The following is a 27,566-nucleotide window of genomic DNA, read 5'->3' as shown; positions in this document are numbered from 1 at the left end:
GGGAGTAGGAAGAGAAAGATGGGAGGAGGAGACAGATGGGTGGGCAGTGACATGGAGGGAGAGGTGGAAACAGAGAGGAGTGAGGAGTTCTCGTTGCATTATGGTCGTCAACGATACTCATTCATGCTCCTATAACATGTTTTCTACTGCCATCCAATCACATTCCATGATTTAACATCTTTTTTCTTGGTATCCAGTAAATGACTTCCTTGGTCCACCCTCCTCCACCTCATTTTCGTTACTTCCATTCCAATCTGTTATCTGATTGATTTTTTGGTTTTATATGATTCTTGAATATTCTCAAAACGTTTCTCACCATTTCTCGGTGAGCAACCCACGATATTTGAGTAGTTTCCGCATTACAATTCGATGTCTCATTGACCTAAGTCAAATCTTTTAATGCATGCACATCGCAAATATTATATCCACAAACATTGGTATCTTCCTTTTGAAAACTATTTAGCTAACCAAAAGTACAGCAAAACAATTTTAGAGTCCTCTTTTCTTGTCCATCTGGTGATATTCAACTATTCTAGATACAAAAACTCATCAACATGCGCTACGACTTTATTATTAATTTGGGTTGTTATCGATGCATTACTTATCAGTTACTTTAATTTTATTATAATCGATTCTCTGGATTACTTTAAAATTCTCTCTGATAAATACCCCCATTCATTAGTGAATGGTGTAAAGCAAAACTTGTGGATCCTGATTCTGAAGATTTGATATCTGTATGATTAACATGTGTTTGGTGTCTGTTATTCATAAAACAGAGTCATAAAAATGTCTATGGAATTGCATTGAAAAGACGCAAGAGAGTGTTAAAAGATTCATCTGTACTTTTCAGTATGATATATGATTGTTGGAAGTAGCATATGTGGTGAAACATGTATCAGTGCTTTGCAAAGAAGAGTAATCAATGCGATAAACAGCATGGGAAGAAAACACACTAATAACCAACCGGTATAAAACACAAAAGCACGTTGAGTAAAAGCCTTAAAAGGTATTGAATTGGAAAAACACACAACAGTTTTTGCTGACTAGAAACAATATAAAAAAATCCACTACGGTGTACATTAACAGCCTTGCTTGATTATAACCAAATATACATAAACACAAATTTATGTAAGTTACAGCTTCCAGATGAGCAGGAATTCTTTATGTAATCGACTAGTTCTTTCCACGAGGCAAAAGGAATTTCTCTTGTTTCTTAGAGTACCCTTTACATGTGAGTCTAGTAATACTAGTTATGGCAGGCAAGAGAATGGATGAGGTCTTAGTGCCTTGCATTTTAAACAGTACAGCCATTGGTGCCTTAGACTTTTACAGACATAGCAGAGGCTAACAGTCAAATAACCCGTAGGTAAGCTGGGAGGAGAAAGAAGCAGTCCGAACCACAGATTTACTCTGACTCCCCCCCACCCCCTCCCTCTCTCGTCCTCAAAAGGGGACAAACGGACCACCCTTTCTAATATTACCACCATCCCGCGGGTGGACAGACGAGAATGAATGGCGGGAAACCCTCAAAATATACGGCTGGTATAATTAACAAGAATAAGTAAATTGAATTCAATTAAACTTCATAAAATCTGTTAACAATCAATACTCATCTTCTGGTACGTTACGACTCCCAGGACTGAACCAACGCAGCACCTCCAAATACTCTGGCGAGCCGCCCGCTGCCAGCAGGTTCAACGGACGCATGAAGGCGCGCCGATTTTCAGAACCTCCTCACCGGTCGACAGCATACTTCCGAACTGCAAATTAGACCCCTCGCGCACCCACGCTCAGGAAGATTCCTTTCGCAACGAGCAGTTAACGCCCCATACCACGGAGCCGCTGCTCGCGTCGCTTACGCTGATGCCGCGGTCTGCGTGCTGTCCCCCTAGCACCGGCAGAGAAGTCGCTTCTTGATGCCCCAACTGCCAACTCTCGACGGGAGTCCATACAGCCGCTTATTAAACCCACACGAACAGCCCACCTTCCCCCTTTCCCGCTAGAGGGAGACACCGAAGCCTTCAATTGCGACAACGGCACCACCGCCAGAAAACGGAGGGCGACTGCTTCACGCTACGCGCTAAGGCGCGCTTTACAAAGCTAACTTTACTACGGCTCAATGTTACCTGAATGTTGGTCTTCTTGAAACTGTTAGCTACCTTCTCAACAACATTCCCCAGGTATGGCATGCTGGTATATTTTATATTCCCGTGAATATTTTCAAATTAGAATGTGTCCTTTGTTAATTTCCTGTGTTTTATGACAAGTTACAGAAAATGTTATTTGGCACTGCGACGGAGGAAACCATGTAAAAAGGGTAGAAAACCTTAATGTGTAACCAAAGGAGCTGTTATTTTGTACACAATAACAGAATATGTATAAATACATTCATAACTGTTTTCGGATATACACTGAGATGCTGAAAGTCGTGGTATAGCGATATGCACATATACAGATGGCGGTAGTATCGCGTACACAAGGTATAGAAGGGCAGTGCAATGGCGGAGCTGTCATATGTACTCAGGTGATTCACGTGAAAAAGTTTCCGACGTGGTTGCGACCGCACAGCGAGAATTAACAGACTTTGAACGCGAAATGTTAGTTGGAGCTAGACGCATTCTGTTTCGGAAATCATTACGGAATTTAATATTCCGAGATCCATAGCGTCAAGAGGGCGCCGAGAATACCGCATCCAGGCCATTTCCTCTCACCACAGGCAGCGCAGCGGCCGACGGCCGTCACCTAGCGACCGAGAGCTGTGGCATTAGCGTAGAGTTGCCAGTGCTAACAGACAAGCAAAACTGCGTTAAACAACCGCAAAAAAGCATTATGGGACGTTCGAGGAACGTATCAATCAGGACATTGCGGCGAAATTTTGCGTTAATGGGCTATGGCAGTAGACAACCGAAGTGTGTTGCTAACTGCACAATATCTCCTGCAGCGCCTCTCCTGGGCTATTGACCATATCGATTAAACCCTAGACGACTAGAAAACAGTGGCCTGCTCAGAAGAATATCGATTTCAATTGGTAAGAATTAATGGTAGGGCTCGAGTGCCCCGCAGACACCATGAAGTCATGAACCCAAGTTGTCAACAAGGCTCTGTGGTGGCTCGATAATAGCGTGGTCCTCGGGTCGGACTGATCCGGTCATTGACTCGAAATGGTAATGTTCAGCTACTTGGAGGCCATTTGCAACCATTCATTGGCTTCATGTTCCCAGACAGCGATGGGATTTTTATGGACGACAGTTCACCATGTCGCAGGGCCACAATTGTCCGCGATTGGTTTGAAGAACTTTCTGGACAGTTCAAGCGAATTATTTGGCCACCAAGATCAGCCGACATGGCTCCCATGGAACATTTATAGCGCATAATCGGGAGGTTATTTCGTGCACAAAATTCTGCTACGGTAACACTTTCGAAATTACGGACGACTGTACGGGCAGCATGATCCAATATTTCTGCAGGGAACTTACAGCGACTTGTTGAGTCCATGCCACGTCGAGTTGCTGCACTGCGCCGGGAAAAAGGAGATCCGACACGATTTTATGAGGTGTCCCATGGCTTTTGACGCCTCATTATACCGGGTGAAATGCGTGATTCTGGTTTTGTAACTGCTACCGTGATGGGTGAGAGGTACGCCGATATGTTACAGAATCGAATCATCCCCAGCCTGGCTGATAAACACCTGCTGGAACGTACGATGTTTATGCAGGATGGCGCTCCCCATATTGCTAGACGCGTGAAAGATTTGCGCGCGTCGTTTGGTGATGATCGTGTGCTCAGCCGCCACTTTCGTCATGCTTGGCCTCCCAGGTCCCAAGACCTCAGTCTGTGCGATTATTGGCTTTGGGGTTACCTGAAGTCGGAAGTGTATCGTGATCGACCGACATCTCTAGGAATGCTGAAAGACAACATCAGACGCCAATGCCTCACCATAACTCCGGACATGCTTTACAGTGCTGTTCACAACATTATTCCTCGACTACAGCTATTGTTGAGAAATGATGGTGGACATATTGAGCATTTACTGTAAAGAACATCATCTTTGCTTTGTCTTACTTTTTTACACTAATTATTGCCATTCTGAACAGATGAAGCGCCATCTGTCGGACATTTTTTGAACTTTTGTATTTTTTTGGTTCTAATAAAACCCCATGTCATTCCAAGCATGTGTGTCAATTTGTACCTCTCTATCTACATTATTCCGTGATTTATTCAGTTTTCAAAATTATACTGACTTTTTGATCACCCGGTACTTTGGCCATCTTCAGATCAAATTTGTCGCAGCCGGCATTTGGTGAACAATGCATTCACACCATTCGTTGTCATCAGTTGAAAGCAACTCTTTATTTGCCAAATGCCTCCTACAATATATAGAATCTGAAGATGACCAAAATATGACCAAACCGTTTTATAATTGTAGGCATATTCTGCGACTGTGTCTAAAATGTCAATTGTATATTATTCGTAAATCACTTTTCTCCACAGGTAGAAAGACATTTTCTTTCCAAAATTGTCTGAATCGTCATCATATATGAATGAAATAGAAATTATTTGTGATCGAAGGTGGAGCTTACATGTACTTTCTTTTAAATTACCATGCACTCCATTATTTATTTCCTACCTGAATCGATCTTGCTTTTAGAGCAACTGTGGTACATTTCCGTCAAAGCACTGAGGATGTCACTATGCTTCCAATAAGAAAGCTTCGATTTTACAGAATGGAGTTCTTTGTCTTTGCCAATTAACATTTTGTTGCAAGATATGTAATGAACTGAACAGAATGAGACGCCCGATTTTTTTTTTCCTAGGGAAAATCCGTTCAGATTTTACGGCTCTACCTTCATAGAGGTGGAAGTTCTGCGCGACACGACCACACTCACGATGCACGCAGACGTCGGCATAGTTATTTTGTCCGTCATCTTGACCAATGGTACCCTCATCGGCGCCAGTCATGAACCGCTGCAGGACGGCAGCAATTTCCTCGTCATCACCCTCCAAGAACAGGTGAGTGTCTCCACAGAATTTACAAAAACTAACAGCGCTCTAACCTGTGTAGTTCAACGAAAATTCAATCCAGTCTAAAAAATGTTTGCTACTACGTAATTTTAGGTACTTCTCCAGAACATTAAAAATGTAATTAATTATCGTTTTCCATAGCCACCCATTGAGCGTGTTTGATTGACGATCTAGTTCGCGAAATGACGACGTAAGCCAGGCTCAGTCGAACACGTGCGTTGAATTCTTTGCCTCTGATATGATAAACAAACCAGCTGAAACATTCAGTGGGAAATTATTTTACATTATAGTACAAGAACGTACTACAGCACAACAACGAAGTTCAAACTACACACTAAAACACAAACAATGACAAAGTAAAGCAAAATCGTACAGCATTAATTGCTGGAAGACCCCGAAGGTCAGGTCCAGCTGCCTAATTGGAATGTTTTTCCCTATCCTTCGCGCACGCTGGCAATTTTCCTTTTTGAAGTATGAGACTGGTGTGCGTACGTGCATCTGTTAAGTGTAGATCACTGTAACGTGTGTGTTTGTGTAATGTCATGTTCATGCTGGAGAGAAGGGAGAGGCTGAAACCCGGTGCCAGCACATAGCCTACTCCTCTCGAATAGAACCATAGGGAGGGGGGGGGGGGGGGCGCCTTGTCCCCGTGCGGCGGACGGATCACCATCAAGGCCATATACTCTCACTTCATGAGACACTGCGGAGGAGTTAGGCATTTAAACCAGGATGTTGGCCCAAAGCCTGGTGATAAGAAACTTCACGCCACCACCTCTACTCCCCCTGCAGGCCAAACACCAGCAGTAAAAATTTCGTCCCCCACTAGGATTCGAACCGGCTTACCTGTGGCTCGAGCGCCAATGCAGAGTCTGGCGTTTGCATCACCGAGCACGCTGGCGTGTTCAACAATAAGAGTCAAATAGATTTCTCAAAGGACGAAATATGCAGAAAATCTCCTTAGCCAGTCCGCAGCTCGTGGTCGTGCGGTAGCGTTCTCGCTTCCCGCGCCCGGGTTCCCGGGTTCGATTCCCGGCGGGGTCAGGGATTTTCTCTGCCTCGTGATGACTGGGTGTTGTGTGATGTCCTTAGGCTAGTTAGGTTTAAGTAGTTCTAAGTTCTAGGGGACTGATGACCATAGATGTTAAGTCCCATAGTGCTCAGAGCCATTTGAACCATTTTTTTTTTCTCCATGGCCAGGCGCCACATTTAATCAATTAATAAGATCCGTGGGCAAGAACTATATCAATAACTTAGTACTTTATTTAACAATATTATGAAGGAAGATAGTATACCAACATGACAGCATGAAAGCATTGCAATTATGATATATAAAAAGGAAGATAAATAACTATTAGATAATTACCAGGGAATTACCCTACTGGATACCATCTTAAAACTGTTAACATCACTAATTAGAGACACTTCAGAGAGTGACATAGAAGTGAAAGAAGAACAACAAGGTTTCAGGAAAAACAGAAGCACAACAGATGCTATTGACGTGCTAAGACAGATTGTGGGGAAATCCATAGAGTTTAATAACTCTCATTTAAAATCTCGCAAAATCATCACAACGAGAAGATTCGAGAATTTTGAGGAAATACTGAGGTTTACCGACAATCATTCGTCCCACTTGCCATTCGCGAATTAATCAGGGAAGGGGGCATCAGTTAGTGATACCAGAAGTACCCTACGCGACACAGTGTCAGGTGGCACGCAGAGTACTGATGGAGATGTAGAATAGTCCAGCCTATCAGTGTTTTCTTGACTAGTCAAAAGCCATTGGTTGGATTGGAAACAAGGATATACCTCACGTCTTAATCGGCAAAACAGTGTCAAAGGGTATGGTCAAAAACATAGAAGATAGATGTATACAGGTACTACAATGATAATTAAAACGCACGAGTGATTGACAGCTGAAATTATAATAGATGAAGGAATCAGGCAAGGAAAGTCATTAAGCCCAATCCTGTTTAATAATAGGCCTTATCATCGATGTCGTAATAGAGAAAGCATAATATAAAATGTAGCTATTATATACATTGAAGAGCCTAAGAACCTGGTTCACGTGCCTAATATGGGTAGGGCCCCCGCGAGCACGCAGAAGTGCCGCAACACTACGTGACATGGTCTCGACTAATGCCTGCAGTAGTGCTGGAGGGAATTGACACCTTGAATCGTGCAGAGCTGTACATGAATCCACAAGAGTACGGGAGGGTGGAGATCTCTTCTGAACAGCACGTTGCAAGGCATCCCAAATATGCTCAATAATGTTCATGTCTGAGGAGTTTGGTGACCAGCAGAAATGTTTAATTTTAATTTGTGGTTAGATCTTACGGGACCAACCTGCTTAGGTCATCGGTACCTAAGCTTACACACTGCTTAATCTAACTTAAACTAATTTACGCTATGGACAACACACACATCCATCCCCAAGGAAGGACTCGAACCGACGGGGGGGACGGGGGGGGGGGGGGGGGGAAGGAGCCGCGCAGACCGTGACAAGACGCCCATGACCGCGCGGCTACCCCGCGCGGCCCCGCGGAAGTGTTTAAACTCAGAAGCGTCTTCCTGGAGCCACTCTGTAGCAATTCTAGACCTGTGTTGTGTCGCATTATCCTGCTGGAACTGCCCAAGGCCGCCGGAAAGCACAATGGACATGAATGGATGCAAATGATCAGACAGGATGCTTACGTACGTGTCACCTGTCAGAGTCGTATCTAGACGTATCAGGGATCCCATATCACTCCAACTTCACACGCTCCACACTATTGCAGAGCCTCCACCTGCTTGAACAGTCCCCTGCTAACATGCAGTGTCCATGGATTCGAGTGGTTGTCTCCGTACCAGCACACGTCGATCCGCTCGATACAATTTGAAACGAGACTCGTCCGACCAGGAATCATGTTTCCAGTCATCAACAGTCCAATGTCGGTTTTAACGTGTCCAGGCGAGGTGTAAAGCTTTGTGTTGTGCAGCCATCAAGGGTATACAAGTGGGCCTTCGGCTTCGAAAGACTATACCGATGACGTTCCGTTGAATGTTTCAGAAGCTGACACTGGTGGCCCAGCACTGAAATCTGCAGCAGTTTGCAGAAGGGTTGCACTTCTGTCGTGTTGAATGTTCTCTTGAGTCGTCGTTGGTCCCATTCTTACAGGATCTTTTTCCGGCCGCAGCGATGTCGGAGATTTGATCTTTACCAGATTCGTGTTTTTCACGATAGACTCGTGAAGTGCTAGTACGGGAAAATTCCCACTTCATCGCTGCCTCATAGATGTTGTGCCCCATCGCTCGACTATAACACCACATTCAAACTCACTTAAATCTTGATAACTTTCCATTGTACCAGCAGTAACCGATCTAACAACTGCGGCAGACACCTGTCGTCTCATATAGCCGTTGCCGACCGCAGCGCCGTATTCTGCATGTTTAGTGATCTCTGTATTTGAGTACTCGTGCTTGTACCAGTTTATTTGGCGCTTCAGTGTATTATGCTGATGCAGATAATATGGATGATTTTCATTGGTTACTTCACCAATTCAGTAAAATAGCTAAGCAGTATAGCCTGGAAATCTCATCTAAAATATCAAAGAGTATGGTAACATCAAAAACATCTGTAGATGCAAATTAGAAGTACATGATGTGTCAACTGAATAAGTGATGAGCTTTAATTATGAAGCGACTGTGACCACCAGCTATAAAGACTTAACCACGAAAGCAAATAACCAAGTGACAGGCAGTAAGGGTAGCCGGATTCCTGCAAAAGTGTTCAAATATGTGTGAATTCCTAAGGGTACAAACTGTTGAGGTCATCGCTCCCTAGACTTACACACTATTTAAACTAACTTGCACTAACTTATGCTAAGAACAACACACACACACACACACACACACACACACACATGCCTGAGGGAGGACTCGAATCTCCGGCGGGAAAGGCAGCGCCTCGAACCACGCGGCCATTCCGCGGGTGCCTGCAAAACACTGTACGGAGAAACAAATTTGTGGCAACAGAGGGCAAAATAAAAATATATGAAAACAATGAGGCGTTCTGTTATGACGTTTGCAGAAGAAACAAGAGCGGAAACGATAAGATAAAACAGCAGGGGAAGTGAAGGTATTACCCAAGGAGTGACCATGTGGGCCATAGAACAAATGTATAGATAAGGGATCAGTTTAAAATAAATATTAAATGGATGATGACAAGAATAAGAGATTGGAAGAGGATGGACCACGCGAAACCAGTTCAAATTTGTGCACGTGACGACCGAAGTAGAAACGACTATCCAAACGACCACCCAAAATATGGGACAACAATTGGTCCAACACATTCACGTAATGAGACGGACAAACAAGGGAAACACTAATCAGCAGAAGGAGATCCTGCTCCGTACTGAATACGCCTGGTGGGTTAACGACGAGTGCTGGTAAGATAGCCAGTCTGGTTGTAGTTTATAGGAGGTTTTCCACATCCACCTATGATAATACCAGGCTAGTACCCACGTCCAACCTCAGTTACACGTTACGCAAACAACTGGTAAACGTCCGCACACTTGAATTTGAGATTCACTCTAGATGTAAACAGATGGGATACTCAAATTCGCTCCAGGTAGTGAGGAGTGGTTGAGTGGGGGGGGGGGGGGGGGCAGTTCCGGCGTTGGGAAGGGCATCTGGACACCAACTACCATTAAGACAGTCATTTACACATAGTATATAACAAATGCAGGCCCCACTGAAAAACGGGAAAAGATGAGGAAGGGGAAGAAGAAGAAAAATAAAGAAGATTGTCTCATACATGACGCTACTAGACAACGGGAGCAAGTGTTAGGTGTTACGATGAGAAAAAGACTAATCATATGTGATGAATACCATGAGAGCTCACTGCACACGACAACATCCACTTCGTTGTCAGCGTCTTGTCCTACAAAACTTTCGAATAGCGTCTGGTAACCAGTCTGTCAATGAGTCATTAAATCACAAATTAAATCCCAACAAAAAAGAACTGCGAACTAGAGAAAGATGTATAAAAAGTGCAAGAATTACATAAAAACTTGAAAAAAGAAGAGCTGGCCACCGAGAAGTTGCAATATGATTTTATTTATTCAGTGAGTAGTTTCGATAGTATTATCATATAATGGTAAACGTAATCAAATTATACTGCTTGATAGTACCAGCCATTGTAATCTTATTCTACGATGACAGAGGTTTACCATAGCGAACTAGTATGATTTGATTTCATTGACCACAAATTAGTCGTTGAATAAGTGAAGTCTTCCCTATTTACGTACTCTGAAGAACCATCTACTTAAAATATATGAAACAAATCACATTCATAACTGAGACTTATAATCTGGCAAGAAAATTAATTCGAGTGACGAAGCACAAGCATAATAATTTACATCACCCTAAGTATTAATGAGACAGGTAAGTGTACTTGATAAACTTTAAGACAGGTTTCGACTCAGTAACTTTCATTCTAAAAATGAATCTGTTTCTTAACTGTAGACGCTCTCTGTTCTACACGACACACAAATGGAACACAGCGAAACGCCAGTATTTTGAAGTTGACATTTCCTAATAATCGTTACCAAAAGAAATGACACAGTCATTAAAACGCTATGGTCGTAACTTGGAAGAGCGTGGTACTAATCACTAGGTATCATTTATATTTAGGTTTCCTGTGATTTCTTTATATGACCTCGGGAAAATGCTCCGGTCTCTTGAAATACGCCACAAGTGCTCTATTAGTCGTTTTCCTCAAGCTGTTGTTTACCTCTAACGACTACCAGGTCGGCCAGATTTTACACTTATCCTGCCTTCCTTCCTGGTGATTACGGAGTAAGTTAGTTTTTCTGTTGTTGTTCTTGTCGCAGGTTTTTGCCGGTGACCGATTGACTCTGGTCCTGGAATTCGTTGGTGATGTTCGTGAGGGGTTGAACGGCTTCTACCGCAGCTCGTACGAGCAAGATGGAGAGACTAGGTGAGTAGCATCTCTGCACAAATTCTTTGAATGTTACACACTGTTGAGAAACGTAGACACTGGTGTACAAAGTGTGCTTACAAATAAAACAAGCTCAAGTAACTCCAAATTTATTGGTCGAAATAAATTATTGGGGCAGCTAACATATTGTCAGCAGCTGTTATATAGGAATACTTATAGCACATCATTCAGTAGCTCAAAAGTATTAAAAAATTCTGCTGATTGTCATTGAAGATATGATGCTACTATCAGCCTAGTAGCAACCCGTTATCATGCATCCGAGCATGTGATAATGAGGCAATAATACAAATTTCGAGATGTGGTTTTAAAACTTATGGGGTTCCACGAGGTCAATCTTAGATCCACTATTGTTTCTCTTACTTGTAAACGAACGTCGATCTAATATACAACAAGCAGAATTAGTTCTTCTTGCGCATGACATTAGGATTGTAATCAAGCCTACATTCAACAACAGAAGAAATGGTAAATTATATTCTTGAAAGCATTATTAAATGGTTTCGTGCGAATGATCACACTCAAACGTCAAAAAGGCACTACTTATTCAGTTCTGCTCATGTAGAGATACAGCGATATTTATTTATTTATCTGAGTCCAAAAGACACTAGAACATAACATAACAAAAACTACAATCTACAGTCAATTACAAAGATTTTCACTTTTTGTGAGTCCATTGTTTAGCAGCCAAAATGGCACAGTCATTCGTTACAAACAAGTCTTCCATGTCACAGGGTTCGCACAGATTACTGCAAGTCAACAAGTTGACAGAGTCCTGCCTTGCCCCATCATCACAGAATTCATCATACATAGCCCACTTCCTCAAATTAGTCTCGCCACTTGTCACCCCTGTACTCAACCTGTTGAGGGTCTGTTGGGTCCAATACTGGAGATGGCAATCTGATGGTAGCTTCTATTTTGTTGTCCATAACGCTCCATGAGACTTTTCTCCCCACATCTCAGTCCCGTGGACTTCTGATGAACTTGCAAATGGTGCTGTTGTAAGCAGGACGCTTTTTCTGGATTTAGTTCGTGATGGATAGGCACTATTTCCAAACAATGGAGGCCTTGGACCTGTTTCTTGTGCATTCTTTTTATTCTCTACTACTATTTCTTCTTCTTACACCCCCTTGAGTGGAAAGATATTGTGGGCTGGAGTTGGTCTTAGGCACCACGTGAGTATGCAGCCTGCGTCATGAAGAGCCACATCAACTTGTGTAGCTTGTGTGAAGTTCCTTCAGACTGGAGCGGTGTGTGCTGTACTTGGCAGCAGTGAAACACAGAGTAAGAGCGGATGTGTGGAGGACGCTGCGATGCGCTCCCCATGTGGTGTTACTTCCCAGATAATGTTCCTGATACTTATCTTCTGTCAAGCGTTTGCACATTGTAGTTGAGATAGTAAAGATCGATCAAACTTTAAACCTAGGCTTTGGGGTTGGACACAGTGATTTAGATTGCATCCTTTCCAAGCGATGTTCATCTTTCTTCTCGCCTACTTATTGTGTACGTGAAACTCACAAACTTGAGTACTATCCCGATGAGTTTCAAGAGGTTGTTGTCAAAGTACATGACAAGGTCTTCGAGAGCAGATTTTAATTTGGAATCTTCTTCTTCATCTTCTTCAAATGTCGTTCCCTGAGCAATGACAGCAGTGTCATCTGCATAGATGAAGGACCGCGTTCCAGTGTTGATTGATCATTGGTACATACTGTATGTTATATAATACTAGAGCCAGCACACTTCGAAAGGGAAGGCCATTCTTCTGCATTCTCCGTCTGTTCTGCAACACACACTGAATAATTGAGTCAGTCGGTATTCCTTTGTTTTGTACAGCTTCTACTTTAGTTTCTTACGATTCACGGTCTCATAAGCAAACGTAAGATTGATAAAGGCAAATCCCGTAATCTTCTTTCTTTCATACCGTTCTTTGATATGCTGTATGAAATGCCGGCCGAGGTGGCCGAACGGTTCTAGGCGCTTCAGTCTGGAACCACGCGACTGCTACGGTCACAGGTTCGAATCCTGCCTGGGGCATGGATGTGTGTGATGTCCTTAGGTTAGTTAGGTTTAAGTAATTCTAAGTTCTAGGGGACTGATGACCTCAGATGTTAAGTCCCATAGTGCTCAGAGCCATTTTTTCTGTATTAAATGAAGTATCTGACTAGTACATGTCTTTCCTGGTCTGAAATCTGACTTCTTTATTTACCTTCCTGTCGACGGTCTCAAAAAAATGGTTCAAATGGCTCTGAGCACTATGGGACTTAACATCTATGGTCATCAGTCCCCTAGAACTTAGAACTACTTAAACCTAACTAGCCTAAGGACATCACACAACACCCAGTCATCGCGAGGCAGAGAAAATCCCTGACCCCGCCGGGAATCGAACCCGGGAACCCGGGCGCGGGAAGCGAGAACGCTACCGCACGAGCTGCGGACTCGACAGTCTCAGAAATTCGATGTAAAGTCATTCTCTACACAACTTGAAACAGATGACACAGAAGTGGTACAGGTCCGAAAGTCTTGTGTTATTCCTTCTTTGCCTGACTGAAGCAAGGGCACTAGGTTTTCTTGCGGCAGACCTTTGGGATTATCATTCTAGCAACACAAGTGTTCATCAAATTCAGGATTCATTCGATGAACAGCAGTTCTTAGTTCTTCAACTGTGAATCGAGTGCGAAGAAGATCATTCTTCTCTTCACATCTTTTGAGTTTTGTTACTTTTATGCTTTTGTGGTTTTACCATTCAAAAACAGCTGGTGTGACATTTGATCAGAGGTGACTTTGCTCACTCCTAAGAGAGAAACTGTAGGATCACTTTAAGGTTTCTCAATAATTTCCAGGCTTGTCGACTACAACGTTTCATGTCCAAACTTCCGTGTAAATTACGTCATTTTTCTGTGGCATGGATAGTTGTTTTCCTGTCTGTATTGTTTCTTCTGAGAATGGTTCGGTTCGTTTTCGTAGAACTGTTCACACCTCTCAAGGAGCTACACCAGTGGCGAGTGTAACACTTTGTAAAGAAATAATAATAATAATAATAATAACAAGGGTGGAAACTTCAAAATTTTAAGTGTTCATATTCACGAGAATTTAAACTGGAAAAAACACAATTAAGTTCAGCTACATTTGCACTTCGAATCATTGCAAATATTGGGGAAGAACAAATCAGTACATTGATATGTTTTGCGTATTTTTACTCAATAAGTCAGGAAATAATGTTCTGTGTAATCCATCTTTAAGAAAGAATGTCTTCGTTTCTCATAAACGTGATATAAGAAAAATATGTGGTACTCACCCACGATGATATTGCGTACATCCCTTAAAGGAATTTGGCATTTTGACTACTTCTGCACAATAGATTTATTCCCCATGAAGTTCGATGTAAATAATCCAGTGCAGTTCGAAAGGAACAACAACGTTCATAATTACAATACTATAAGAGAAAAGTACATTCAAAACTCCACATTAAGCACAAAAAGGGGAGCCCAATGTTGCCACCAAAATGTTTGATTATTTACCCACTGATGTAAATTGTCTGACAGACAGCAAAGTTAAATTTGAAAACAAACCAAAAGTTTCCCTTTGACAGTTCCTTCTTTTCCGCAGTATAATTTCTATTTTCGTAATGCGAAAAAGTTGGTGGGTAAGAATTACCAACACACATCTCTATTTGAAAACCTTGTAAATCAGCATATAGCCATATTTACATATGAATGTGCAATGTGAATGTAAAATGATTCACCCCACATCATTACGATTAATCGTACAAACGATCAGACTAACTGTCAATCAGTGCTGCGAACGACAGAGATGACGCACATTTGGCGAATATGCCCCAGAATAGTGCCGGACGATTTTGTACAATGTCCGCGTACTGAACAGGAAGGGAGAGCGAGGTCTTCGAGTTCAAACTCGCTCACATAGACAAAATAAGGGCCTCATCTAGAAATCGACCTACCTTAATAAGAAACCAAACACAGACAAGTTTTTCGGTCGTTCCTGCATTAAGAAAGGTAAAATAGGAGGTTGGGGAGTGTGGCAATTGTGTTCAGGTAAAAACAGGCTTGACAACATGGACTACGGAGGTGGAATCGGGTGCAAAGGTCTCTCTGAAGGCGCCGATAAAGAATCCCGATTTTCTTCGTGCTCGCACATGGGCACAACAAGTGTGGTAACAGCCGTTTCCATGAAAGATGAGCATTCCCTGGAAAAGTTATGCAAGTTAATTGCAATATAACACACGAAATAGTGGCAGTTCTGTAGAGTTTCCATGACGATTCATGAAAATTCCGTACGCACTTCTCGACATACCGGTAACACCAGCGCGGCGTCCCAAGTCCTCACCACCGAGGCTAACCGTTGCGCGGGAAAGCTTAATTCCAGTCCGTGTACAGCAAATCCCGTGCAAATTGTTATTATGGTTTCCCTCACGCTTAATGTACTTTTGTCCGTTTTTATGGTCACAGCTTTTTCATATGAAATTCGTTGATAATACAAACAATTGAAACTTCTGGCAGATTAAAACTGTGTGCCGGTCCGAGACTCGAACTCGGGACCTTTGCCTTTCGCGGGCAAGTGCTCTACCAACTGAGCTACCCAAGCACGACTCACGCCCCGTCCTCACAGCTTTACTTCTGCCAGTACCTCGTCTCCTACCTTCCAAACTTTACAGAAGCTCTTCTGCTCGCACAACAGAAAGTGTTCTGTATGCTTTCTCTCGGGAAGTCAGTTACTCTGGTACAATGCCGTTTTTTGCTTTAGTATGGGCTGAGATCCTTCGGGAAACTGGGAGTTTGCATTCGATTTCGGGCCCCACGCAGTTTCAGAGGCTACTGTTGAATTAATCCGTAGCCCTCGTAGGTCAATCTGACAATAAAGTAGGCAGTTATAGTTACCTCATTCGACAGTACGCTTTGTGGTGCACAGAAGGTTGCATCTACGTACGTAGAAACTGCAGCTTCGTCACAAAATCAAGCCCTACGACAGGCCACGACAGGAACATTCGCAGAGACCATTCAGACAGACAGGCATTCCTCGACTTCGTCTATTTCTCGTCTTCGTCTGTTCCACACTTCCGGCACAGTAAACATGCACAGTTGCTACACATGAGGAACTTAATCACCCCACCAAGTGTTTGAGTGCGAATGTGAATTGTTGACGAGCAGGATTATAGGCCCGTTCTTCTTCGCGGAGCGTACTGTTAACGCAACAACGTATGTAGACAAGTTTGAGCTGTAAGCTGTGTGACAACTTCCTCGTTATGTGATCTTTCAACGAGATGGCGGACAATACCATTTGCGAACGCTGGATGAATTTCTTGGATCATGAGTTCCCAGGTCTCTGGACTGGGATAGATAGTTCACCGATTGCTTGGCCCATTAGAAGTCCAGACATTAGACCACCTGATTTTTATGGGGGTTTATCAGGAATCTAGGGTACCAGACATCAGTTCGTGATCTACCAGATATGCGCTATCGTATTCGCGCAGCTGCGCAGATGTTACGATACGCTGCAAAACGCTTGAAGAGAAGTGGAATACAGATCAGATGTCTATCGCGCCACTAAAAGTGCGCATAAAGAGGTGTATTAAGTGTGTGTGTGTGGGGGGGGGGGGGGGGGGGTGGAATGAGTTGCCACGCTTGGACAAACATACCGTCAATAAACATCTCAATTACTTTCCAGTTATTACATTTTATATTTTTCTATGTTTAACCTGGACACCCCATTTTTAAGTGATAGCGCGTCCCTCTCCCGTCTATCATTGAAACCGCAAGCAGGATACTTCCATAGAGGTTTGGTTTGGAATTCACTTCCCAGTTACTACATTCGCCCCTGTACCAGAAAGTCTCACGGTACTCTCCATCCAGTGGCTGCCTTATTCAGATGACGTGGTACAGTGTTCTCACCGTTACGTCGGCTGGACGGCTGGTCTTTGCCCAAGCCTGTTCTCACTCACATCTGTGTCCGTGCCGCCGCCAGTCCTGTCGCGATACGCATGTACACACTAGACCTCAGTCAGCTCAGGTATCTTGTCGTCCATGAAAAATCCTTTGCGTACTAATTCCGGCTGTAAAATGACAGGCTGTCTTGGTATTGTTAAAAACGGTCTTTTAGAATTGGTATACTTGTTCTCATTTTCTGCAAAGTTTTGTAACACCATCATGGGGCCACGCCGTAGTAATCCTCTTGCTTAGGTCCTCTCGACCATGCGTTCTCTGCAGTGACAGTTCTGCCGCTAATGTATTACCGAGGCAACTTCTTACAGCGTTTCACCGTTACAGACTCTTTAAGCAGCTACACGATGCCAGTGGGAACATCGGCAACTCGTGCAGCCCACCTTATTTACGAATTCCTGGAGACTTTCTCGCAACAGGAACTAAGAGCAGAAAATACCCATTCTGCTTATTTCCATTTTTCATCTAACATTCCTCTAAAAGTTCCACAGCAGCAAATTATATATCCCATTCACTAAAATGACGCATCACACATTATTGACTTAAAAACACTAACATGGTCAAAAGTAATATTATAGGGAGTTTTTTTTTTCCACGAGTAGCGTTTCACGTTCCGCTCTTCTGCACTCACATTATTTAAGCCCTTTCTTTTCCCTATCTTCTGAAGAACTAAAACCTTTCTCCTCCATTTAAGTCAAATTATTAAAAAAATAGTAAACAGCCTAAAACTGTGTAGAGGACCGAGATCAAAAGTGGGACCCTTGTCCCAGGCGAGCAGGTGCTTCGCAGACTGTGCCATCCAACCGCGACTCAAGACCCGTCCTCTCAGCTTTACTTCCGCCAGGTCAGAAAGGCATCGAGTCTTCTGCGTAAGCTTGGCGGAGCCTCCAATAAACCCGGGAAGAAACCTGGTATTTCAGGTAATCAAACCACTAACCATATAGCTGAAACATCTAGATCATCCAGTGACAAACAATATACTTCCAAAACAAAACAAGAACTCACGTCTCTAAATGGTAAAGCACCTGGTCTGGATTATATACACCCGGAATTTCTGATAAACGTGGGTAAGGGTAAAAAAAGATGGCTGGTCCGCTTCTTCTCCAACATCCTAGATAGTGGATCACACCCCAACAAGCTAAAGAGAACAAAAATAGTGGCAATTTTGAAATCAAGTAAACCAGTTGACCACCCTCAAAGCTTAGACCAATTTCTCTTTAGAGCTGTACTTATAAACTCTTGGAGAGGCTCATCTATAATAGAATTAATGGCTTCATTCTGGAACATTTTCCAGCTTAGCAAGCGGGTTTCAGGCCACAGGGGAGTTGCTGTGACCATGTACTGGCCCTAACAACTTTCATAGAGACTGGTTTTTTCAAGAAAACTTGAGGACACCTGTTGCGTTCGTAGACCTAACAGCGGCATATGATACAGTCTGGAGAGAAGGGATGATATACAAATTTAAAACTGTAGCCCTCATCAATGCTATGATAAACAATAGATATTTCCGTGTTTACTTGTGAGAAAATGTGAGCAGGAAATTAGGCGATGGTCTACCACAGGGTTCCATCTTAGCCTCTCTATTATTCAACCTATATATCTCCGATCTCCCAAATACCAGGTCAACAAAATTCTGCTACGCAGACGATATCGCTCTTGCTTGTAGTGAAACGTCCCCTTAGAACGATTGTACACGACTGTGGTTAAACTGACACAATATTTTTTTAGCGCAACGCAATCTGACTTTCAATAATCCCTACAAAACAATGGCCCTGACTAACTTTAACCTATACCTTTCACAAATCACTTACCTCACCAAAAATCTCCGTTACTCGAACTACTGCAATACAGCGAGTGCCACTACTGCCAGCTAAATAAAAGATTCAAACTACAGAAGGCACTAACTACTAATAGGGATAGTTAGCAAATGAAAGATATTAATAGAGAACAAACAATGTATTTACCTTAATAGTCATAATATATATATCAGTTCATGACAAATTACAAAACTCCGCCATCTGTCTCCCCACATCCACCACTGCTGGCGGCTCACCTCCAACTGCGCAACGCTACGCGCTGTTCACATCCAGCTGCCGCTGCCCAACACTACAATGGCAGACAACAATGCAAACTATTCATACAGAGCGCTATGTAACGTTGCCAATAAGAAAACATAAACAGCATACTTACATAAAGAAAACATAAACAACCTACTTACATAAAGAAAACATAAACAGCCTACTTACATAGCCCCCATGCTCCCCACAAAAAATTTTACAAAATATTTTTGGGCAGTGGCCAATAATGATTTGAAAAATTTTTCATAATTACAATAACAAAGATATCAAATGCACACTCTTATTAATACAATGGTGGTCAAAAGCTAACATTTTCTCACAGTCCATAAAGACAGTCCTGATCATTCATCACAGTAAAACTGCAGCTTCTTTTATCAAAGTCTGAGCAGTAAAAGAGAATGCACACGGAAGTAGTGGATTTCCATGCAGTCTTGAAGAAGTAGTGTTGTCCTTCCAACTGAAAGACAGTGCTGACTGCAGACCCACTGCAGTCCTTGTAGAAATTGTGGACAGGCCCACTGTAGTCCTGGTAGAGATTGTGGTATTGGTTGGTCATCAGAGATGCAGACCCACTGTAGTCCTTGTAGAAATAATGGTATTGGTGAGTCAGCAAAGGTGTAGACCCACTGCAGTCCTTGTAGAGATGGCTAGCAGCCATCTGTTGTGACTGTGCGGGTGCACAATCACCATCGAAAAGTCTTGCAGAGAATATAGCAAGTCCATAATCACCACTTGTGCACTCACAAAGGTTTTTGGAATTGTCCTTAGAACCAGCAATGCTGTTATCCAGTCACTTGCTGAATTAGTAACACACGTGCAAACACTAACAGTTCCAACTTCTCACATATTGTCCATATACTACAACCAACAGAAATGTGTGCAGTGAAATGAATGCTTACAAGATACTTAATTTGATGAACTGGTGTCAATTACAATGTTATAACATGAGAATACAATTACAAAGGTACAAAATACATCATTAAAAACATAACAATACAGATAACATTTGTAGTACAGGCTTTACAACAGAATTGAACTAACATATACATCAGTGTTACAGGAATTATGACATGAGTACATACATAAAAGATCAGAATAGTTTTCGAAACATTAATTTCACACATGAGCATTAAAACAAAACAGAATAAATAATGTCTAACATATTTACAAAGTAAATAACATATTATTAATGCCAATTATATTTGAGGATAACAGTATTCCTCATCATAGTGAATGTAGCTTAATATTAAAAGAAGAAAAAATTCTATGAAACTACACAGAGACAGGAAGAAAACAAATACACAAGGGTACACAAACACATAGTGGGATAGCACAAAAGGAAAGGACAGGGTTCGTTTTACTGCAGTATTTTGCATGGAGATCTCCCTTCGTTCATCATTATTCCCAAAAGTCCTATCTAAGCCTGCTTTCTGTATTCTGTTCACATCCTCTGTCAAAAATACTTTTTCTCCACTGTACAGTATCCTTTTTTTTTGCCCAAACCATTTTCATATAGCTTCTCAATACATTTCTTCCAAGTCATCATAGTTAGTTTCTTATATAGTCTACCCCCTCTTAAGCTAACTTAAATCTACTGAGCTCAGATGCTAAACTAAGGGACGAGGCAATGCAGCAGCATACAACAAATCAACACAAACAACAATGACAAAAAAATGCCAATTTGCAAAGCAAGCAGCAGTAAATCTAAATTAACAGATAAAATGCAAAATTACAACTAATATGAGCCAATGTGCAGCAACAAGAAAACTAAATCCGTAGTAAAACTGGCTTAACAGCATAATACAAAGTCAAATTCTGTAACATTATGCCTGGCAAACAGCAGCAGCAACTTATATCTAAACATGACATAGCTCAAGCAGAAAAAATATTACACTAAAATGGCCATGTCTAATACCTATGTCACATCTTAACACTAGAGTGATATATCACGAGAACTTACACTAGCAGATAAGTTACCAAATCTTAAAGAAATTATTTATGCAATTCCTGTGAAGGGAAATGTCTATTTATGTGCCCTCGTTTTCTTGGAAGTAAATCATAAATTTCTTATTGACTGGATCTGTAGGCATAAAATAACTATATTAGTACATATATTAAATTTTATTTTAACCAATGCTGCAGTGCAGCTAGAAACTAGATATTAAAGAAAATGAGCAAATATGTACAAAGGACGGCATGAAACATCATTCATTAGCCACATGGCATTTCATAACGCAGTAAAAATTCCCTCAATTCTAGAGAAAGACGCTTGTCATAATCAGGTGTGCAGATGTAAGCGTGTCGTGTTTGCGGTGCCTTCTACAAAAGTATGTCAAAAGCGAGGATAATGGCCTCCCTTTTTTTTTTTTTTTCTACCTGAGCGTCTGAAAAGGCTTGTTCTCCAGGTGTCTGACACAGCTGTGTGCCCACGATGCACGTGCAGGTGGTCACTTAACTTTCTTACGAAATTTTACGACAGCTGTTTCCGCTACAGTGACAGTCTCATATAAAAATATTTCACAGGTCAAGAATTTGCGTTGCAAATGTGTAGAAACAAAATCTTATGAATATAACAGTGTCCAAAAAATTTTCGCCGGCATTGTGATACATAACTCTTAAAGTACGATTCTTGGTTTCCAACATCCTTTTTCACAAGTCAAGAGTCCCTAACTTCTATTCATTATTCATATACATATAAACACGTAATCACATTCCTCATATATGGTAGCGTCATCTTATTGACATAAACATACCTCAACAGCATAATACACATCGTCGTCGTAAAAATAACATCATAACACCTCAGTCAAATCTCAAAAAAGTCGAAGCTTTCTGCAATAATTTCAAACCATAAAAAATATTCTCTGCTCATTTCAATAGTGTCATCTGCCTCAAACGTACTTTAAAAATCATGATCTCATACCAAATACATCATTCAAAGCTCTCATAGTATCACAATGGTTCTGAAAAAATATGAACAGTTCACAAAGTACAGACAAAATACAATTTCTTAAGTGTGAAGTTATCCAACTGTGTAGTTGCGTAAACATCTGTCACTGACGTAGTAAAAAAGTTCATCTCTCAGTTAAATGATCAGATAGCTGTGTAATTTGTGTGTTAGAGAAATATGGTACCGATGTGTAAACTTGTATAAGCAAATACCATATTGGCTAGAGCTCCTTGTGCTTGCCAGACACATGGTACACAAAGTATGCGTGTACCCCCCTGAGGATTATTGTAATTATACCCTCAGGTGTTACAGATTACAGCAATGGAATGAAATGTATCACGGAAAACTTTCTTTGTAATTCAAAAATCTTTAAAAATAAATGTTTTAAGTACAAAATTAATCACTCAAATACGTGTCCTGTAGCGCTAAACTGTGCGTCTTGTTGTAAGATAATCTCTGTGGAAGTGTCGTAGTTATCGTCCTCCAAAAGCTAAGTTCTGCAGAAGTCAATGTACTGACCTCATGATAAACAAAGGTGAAATGCTTTGCGTATAGATATCTTACTTATTACGCTTATTGCCGTGATGAAGAAAGTTGTTGTTGTTGTTGTGGTCTTCAGTCCTGAGACTGGTTTGATGCAGCTCTCCATGCTACTCTATCCTGTGCAAGCTTCTTCATCTCCCAGTATCTACTGCAACCTACATCCTTCTGAATCTGCTTAGTGTATTCATCTCTTGGTCTCCCTCTACGATTTTTACCCTCCACACTGCCCTCCAATGCTAAATTTGTGATCCCTTGATGCCTCAAAACATGTCCTACCAACCGATCCCTTCTTCTAGTCAAGTTGTGCCACAAACTTCTCTTCTCCCCAATCCTATTCAATACCTCCTCATTAGTTACGTGATCTACCCACCTTATCTTCAGCATTCTTCTGTAGCACCACATTTCGAAAGCTTCTATTCTCTTCTTGTCCAAACTAGTTATCGTCCATGTTTCACTTCCATACATGGCTACACTCCATACAAATACTTTCAGAAACGACTTCCTGACACTTAAATCTATACTCGATGTTAACAAATTCCTCTTCTTGAGAAACGCTTTCCTTGCCATTGCCAGTCTACATTTTATATCCTCTCTACTTCGACCATCATCGGTTATTTTACTCCCTAAATAGCAAAACTCCTTTACTACTTTAAGTGTCTCATTTCCTAATCTAATTCCCTCAGCATCACCCGACTTAATTTGACTACATTCCATTATCCTCGTTTTGCTTTTGTTGATGTTCATCTTATATCCTCCTTTCAAGACACTGTCCATTCCGTTCAACTGCTCTTCCAGGTCCTTTGCTGTCTCTGACAGAATTACAATGTCATCGGCGAACCTCAAAGTTTTTACTTCTTCTCCATGAATTTTAATACCTACTCCGAATTTTTCTTTTGTTTCCTTTACTGCTTGCTCAATATACAGATTGAATAACATCGGGGAGAGGCTACAACCCTGTCTTACTCCTTTCCCAACCACTGCTTCCCTTTCATGCCCCTCGACTCTTATAACTGCCATCTGGTTTCTGTACAAACTGTAAATAGCCTTTCGCTCGCTGTATTTTACCCCTGCCACCTTCAGAATTTGAAAGAGAGTATTCCAGTTAACATTGTCAAAAGCTTTCTCTAAGTCTACAAATGCTAGAAATGTAGGTTTGCCTTTTCTTAATCTTTCTTCCAAGATAAGTCGTAAGGTCAGTATTGCCTCACGTGTTCCAACATTTCTACGGAATCCAAACTGATCTTCCCCGAGGTCGGCTTCTACTAGTTTTTCCATTCGTCTGTAAAGAATTCGCGTTAGTATTTTGCAGCTGTGACTTATTAAACTGATAGTTCGGTAATTTTCACATCTGTCAACACCTGCTTTCTTTGGGATTGGAATTATTATATTCTTCTTGAAGTCTGAGGGTATTTCGCCTGTCTCATACATCGTGCTCACCAGATGGTAGAGTTTTGTCATGACTGGCTCTCCCAAGGCCATCAGTAGTTCAAATGGAATGTTGTCTACTCCCGGGGCTTGTTTCGACTCAGGTCTTTCAGTGCTCTGTCAAACTCTTCACGCAGTATCTTATCTCCCATTTCGTCTTCATCTACATCCTCTTCCATTTCCATAATATTGTCCTCAAGTACTGTGGTGTAACGTTTTCTCAAGGTTAGCGTCTAAGTTATTTTTCCCTGAGCCAACCGGCGCAGGTGGCTGCCTGCGGTATGAGTCATTGCCTATTGTCTCTTTGTTGGCGCGCGTCGTTATTGGGGTTTGGAGACCTAACTTCTACAAATTCGCATTGCCGAGAGGGCCCTGCTCTGTTTGAGTTCCGCCAGTTCTGATGAAATTCAGGTCTGTCGTTTTGTCGGTAGTTTACATAGTTTCTGTTTTGTCGGTCATGTGGTGGAGAATTTCTCCAGGAATCGTAACTGCGCGGCGGACCGTTGCATCTGAAGTTATTCCATCTCCCTTGATAATAATTGTTCTGATTGCCATATTGTCTGTTTCTATGATTGTCTCTGTCATATTCATTACTACAGAAATGCCATCTTTCTCTGTAACTATTATTACTCTGCCAACGGTTGTCATACGGGTGGTGTCTGTTTCGGTCACGCTTTGCGTTGTAAGAATAGCCTTGTTGTGTCCAGTTATTATTTCTGTCATCACGGAAATGTGACGGATGTGACCTGTAATGATTGTTTTCCTGTTTTCGCATCCCGCGACTGTCTGTGTTAATTTCTAATTCTTGTAAGAGTCCCTGAAAAGCTTCAATGTCGTCTTTGCAACGTCCTGCTAAAATAATATGTCGTAAATGTTCAGGCAGTTTGATTAAGTAAATGCGGATGAGTTCTGAGGGGCTGTATGGGTTTGAAAGATACTGATTCTTAAGCAACATGTCTTCAAAATATTTCATAAGACTGGAAAATTCAGATTGTTCGAAATGTTTCATCATTATGATGCTATGTTTTACTCGGTCTTGTGTAGCTTGAGACCAATACGCTGAGAGGAAGGCATGATAAAGTTCTCCTTCACTGTGACAATCGTGAATGACCGATCGCATTCTTACAGCTGGTTCATTCTCTAAGTAGCCACACATAAATTCTAACCTGTGCTCCAATGACCAGTTAGGAGGGAAACAATGAGAGAATTGATGGAGCCACGCTTGTGGATGAATGTCGTTGGCAGAATTCTTAAACGTTTTGAATTTACGTGTAGTAATGAACAGCTTATAGTCAAAATCATCGTGTTGGCGAGTAGCATATCGGTCATTGTTACGTCGTGTCGGCGGTCCATCTCAAAATTCGGTGTACCTTGCCAATTTCTTTCATAATTTCCGAAGTGTCCTGTGTTATTATTTTGTGGTTGTTCCGTATTTCTATGTCCCTCTTCCCGTATTGGAACGCGAGTGTCCTCTGAAATACGTAATTCTTGTATTACCTGTGTCAGCTGATCTTGTACTTCCCGGATTTCTCTTTGGTGTTGCGTATTAATTTGATTCTGATTTTGTTTGAATTTTCTTATTTGTTCATACTCTTCTGTGTCAGTGAAGGCTACGGGTCTTTTGTCATTCAGATCATCATCTACTTTTGTAGATAAGTTAGTGACCTGATCCGAAAGTTCGGCTACTTTCTCCGATAGTGTACTTATTTCCTCCATGTGTCTTTCTGAACCAATTTTCAGGGTATCTACTGTGTCCTTTAAGTTTTCCTGAGTTTTTGCAAGTTGCGTAACCGAACTGGTACATGCAACTGAGTCAATTTTAGCTAGCAAGGTCTCATGATTTTCATGAACAATAGTTTGCAGTTCTTTTATGGCTGCTTCGTGATTCTGTAATGCATTTTCATGACGCGAAAAAATAGGTTGAAAATGCTCACAAATTTGTGTTTTTACTTCATTACAGACCTTTTGACATTTCGATTCAATGTTATGTAACTGAGTAGTTAAATCTTCACGTGTTTGTTCAAGTGTGGTGTCTAACTTTTGAAGATTTTGTCCCATTTGTTTCTGATTTTGTTCAAGCGTTGTGTCTAACTTTTGTAGCCTTTGTCCCATTTGTCTCTGATTTTGTTCCATTTGTTGCATTAATTGCAATAATAATGTATTAGTGTCTGGAATCTGTTTCTCTATGCTTTTTGGCAGTGCATTTTCACCGGCAACATTCACATTTTGACAAGCAGAAAATGTGTCTTGACTCATTTGAGAAAACGGTGAGGACGCAAAACCTGAATCTACAGTATTTGCAAAATTGTGTCCTATCATTTCGGATTCCTGAGGCGAGCTGTTGCCGAGCGATCGATCGATAATGCTTCCCTGTTCACAAATTGTTTCACTGCCTACGCCATTGTTTGCCGCCCGCTCCATTTCCCTATGCACAGTTACCAAATTACTATGTTGAACATTAGTTAATTCATTACATGGTGGCGCTAACACACTACTTTCGTCTTCACTGTCATTTCTCAGTTTACTTTGGAGCCTAGTGTTACGTTTTTCACACGCCATTATTGTCACAATATTTCACACGATAACACAGAAAAGCACAATTTGAAGAGCAAAATAAGAGAACACATTAACATAACACTGAAAATAATATCTAGTTAATTGCAAGCGCAGCTGCGAAATACTTCGTGCAAATCTACATGCATGCCACAACTGTTTTACTGTACAACAATGAAAGACTGCAACTACAAAGGAGATTCTCTCTACAATTACGCAATAGCAATAAACAAAATCTACACTAATTACACAAACTACAAGAAAAAATCAGAAGATTCCAGTGAGGTATCCTAGGCTAAGGGTCGACATATGAAACGTCCCCTTAGAACAATTGTACACGACTGTGGTTAAAGTGACACAATATTTTTTAGCGCAACGCAATCTGACTTTCAATAATCCCTACAAAACAATGGCCCTGACTAACTTTAACCTATACCTTTCACAAATCACTTACCTCACCAAAAATCTCCGTTACTCGAACTACTGCAATACAGCGAGTGCCACTACTGCCAGCTAAATAAAAGATTCAAACTACGGAAGGCACTAACTACTGATAGGGATAGTTAGCAAATGAAAGATATTAATAGAGAACAAACAATGTATTTACCTTAATAGTCATAATATATATATATATCAGTTCATGACAAATTACAAAACTCCGCCATCTCTCTCCCCACATCCACCACTGCTGGCGGCTCACCTCCAACTGCGCAACGCTACGCGCTGTTCACATTCAGCTGCTGCTGCCCAACACTACAATGGCAGACAACAATGCAAACTATTCATACAGAGCGCTATGTAACGTTGCCAATAAGAAAACATAAACAGCATACTTACATAAAGAAAACATAAACAGCCTACTTACATAAAGAAAACATAAACAGCCTACTTACAGTAGAACCAAGGATCTTGGACGAGCGGAGACAGTTCTCACTGAAGATCTAGCCGTTACGAGCGCCTATTTTATAAAGTGGTGACTTAAACCCGGCACAAGTAAAACCGAAGTATGTACAATCCAACTGACAAAGAAACAAGCTCAGAGTGAAACT

At 41.5% G+C, this 27,566-nt stretch overlaps 1 protein-coding gene across 1 annotated transcript in view; it reads left to right on the top strand.

Annotated features, from left to right (window-relative positions):
- Positions 1-27,566, top strand: part of LOC126175204 (aminopeptidase N-like) — a 223,922-nt gene that overhangs the window by 41,171 nt on the left and 155,185 nt on the right. Inside the window, exons 3-4 of the mRNA XM_049921813.1 lie at positions 4,815-5,010; positions 10,893-10,999. Of these exons, the coding sequence (XP_049777770.1) occupies positions 4,815-5,010; positions 10,893-10,999 (303 nt within the window). The remainder of the gene's footprint in view (positions 1-4,814; positions 5,011-10,892; positions 11,000-27,566) is intronic.

This window comes from Schistocerca cancellata, chromosome 3, assembly GCF_023864275.1.
Source record: "Schistocerca cancellata isolate TAMUIC-IGC-003103 chromosome 3, iqSchCanc2.1, whole genome shotgun sequence".
NCBI lineage: Eukaryota > Metazoa > Arthropoda > Insecta > Orthoptera > Acrididae > Schistocerca > Schistocerca cancellata.
Note: the sequence above shows the minus strand (reverse complement) of the source record. Positions and strands in the feature narration are given on the sequence as shown.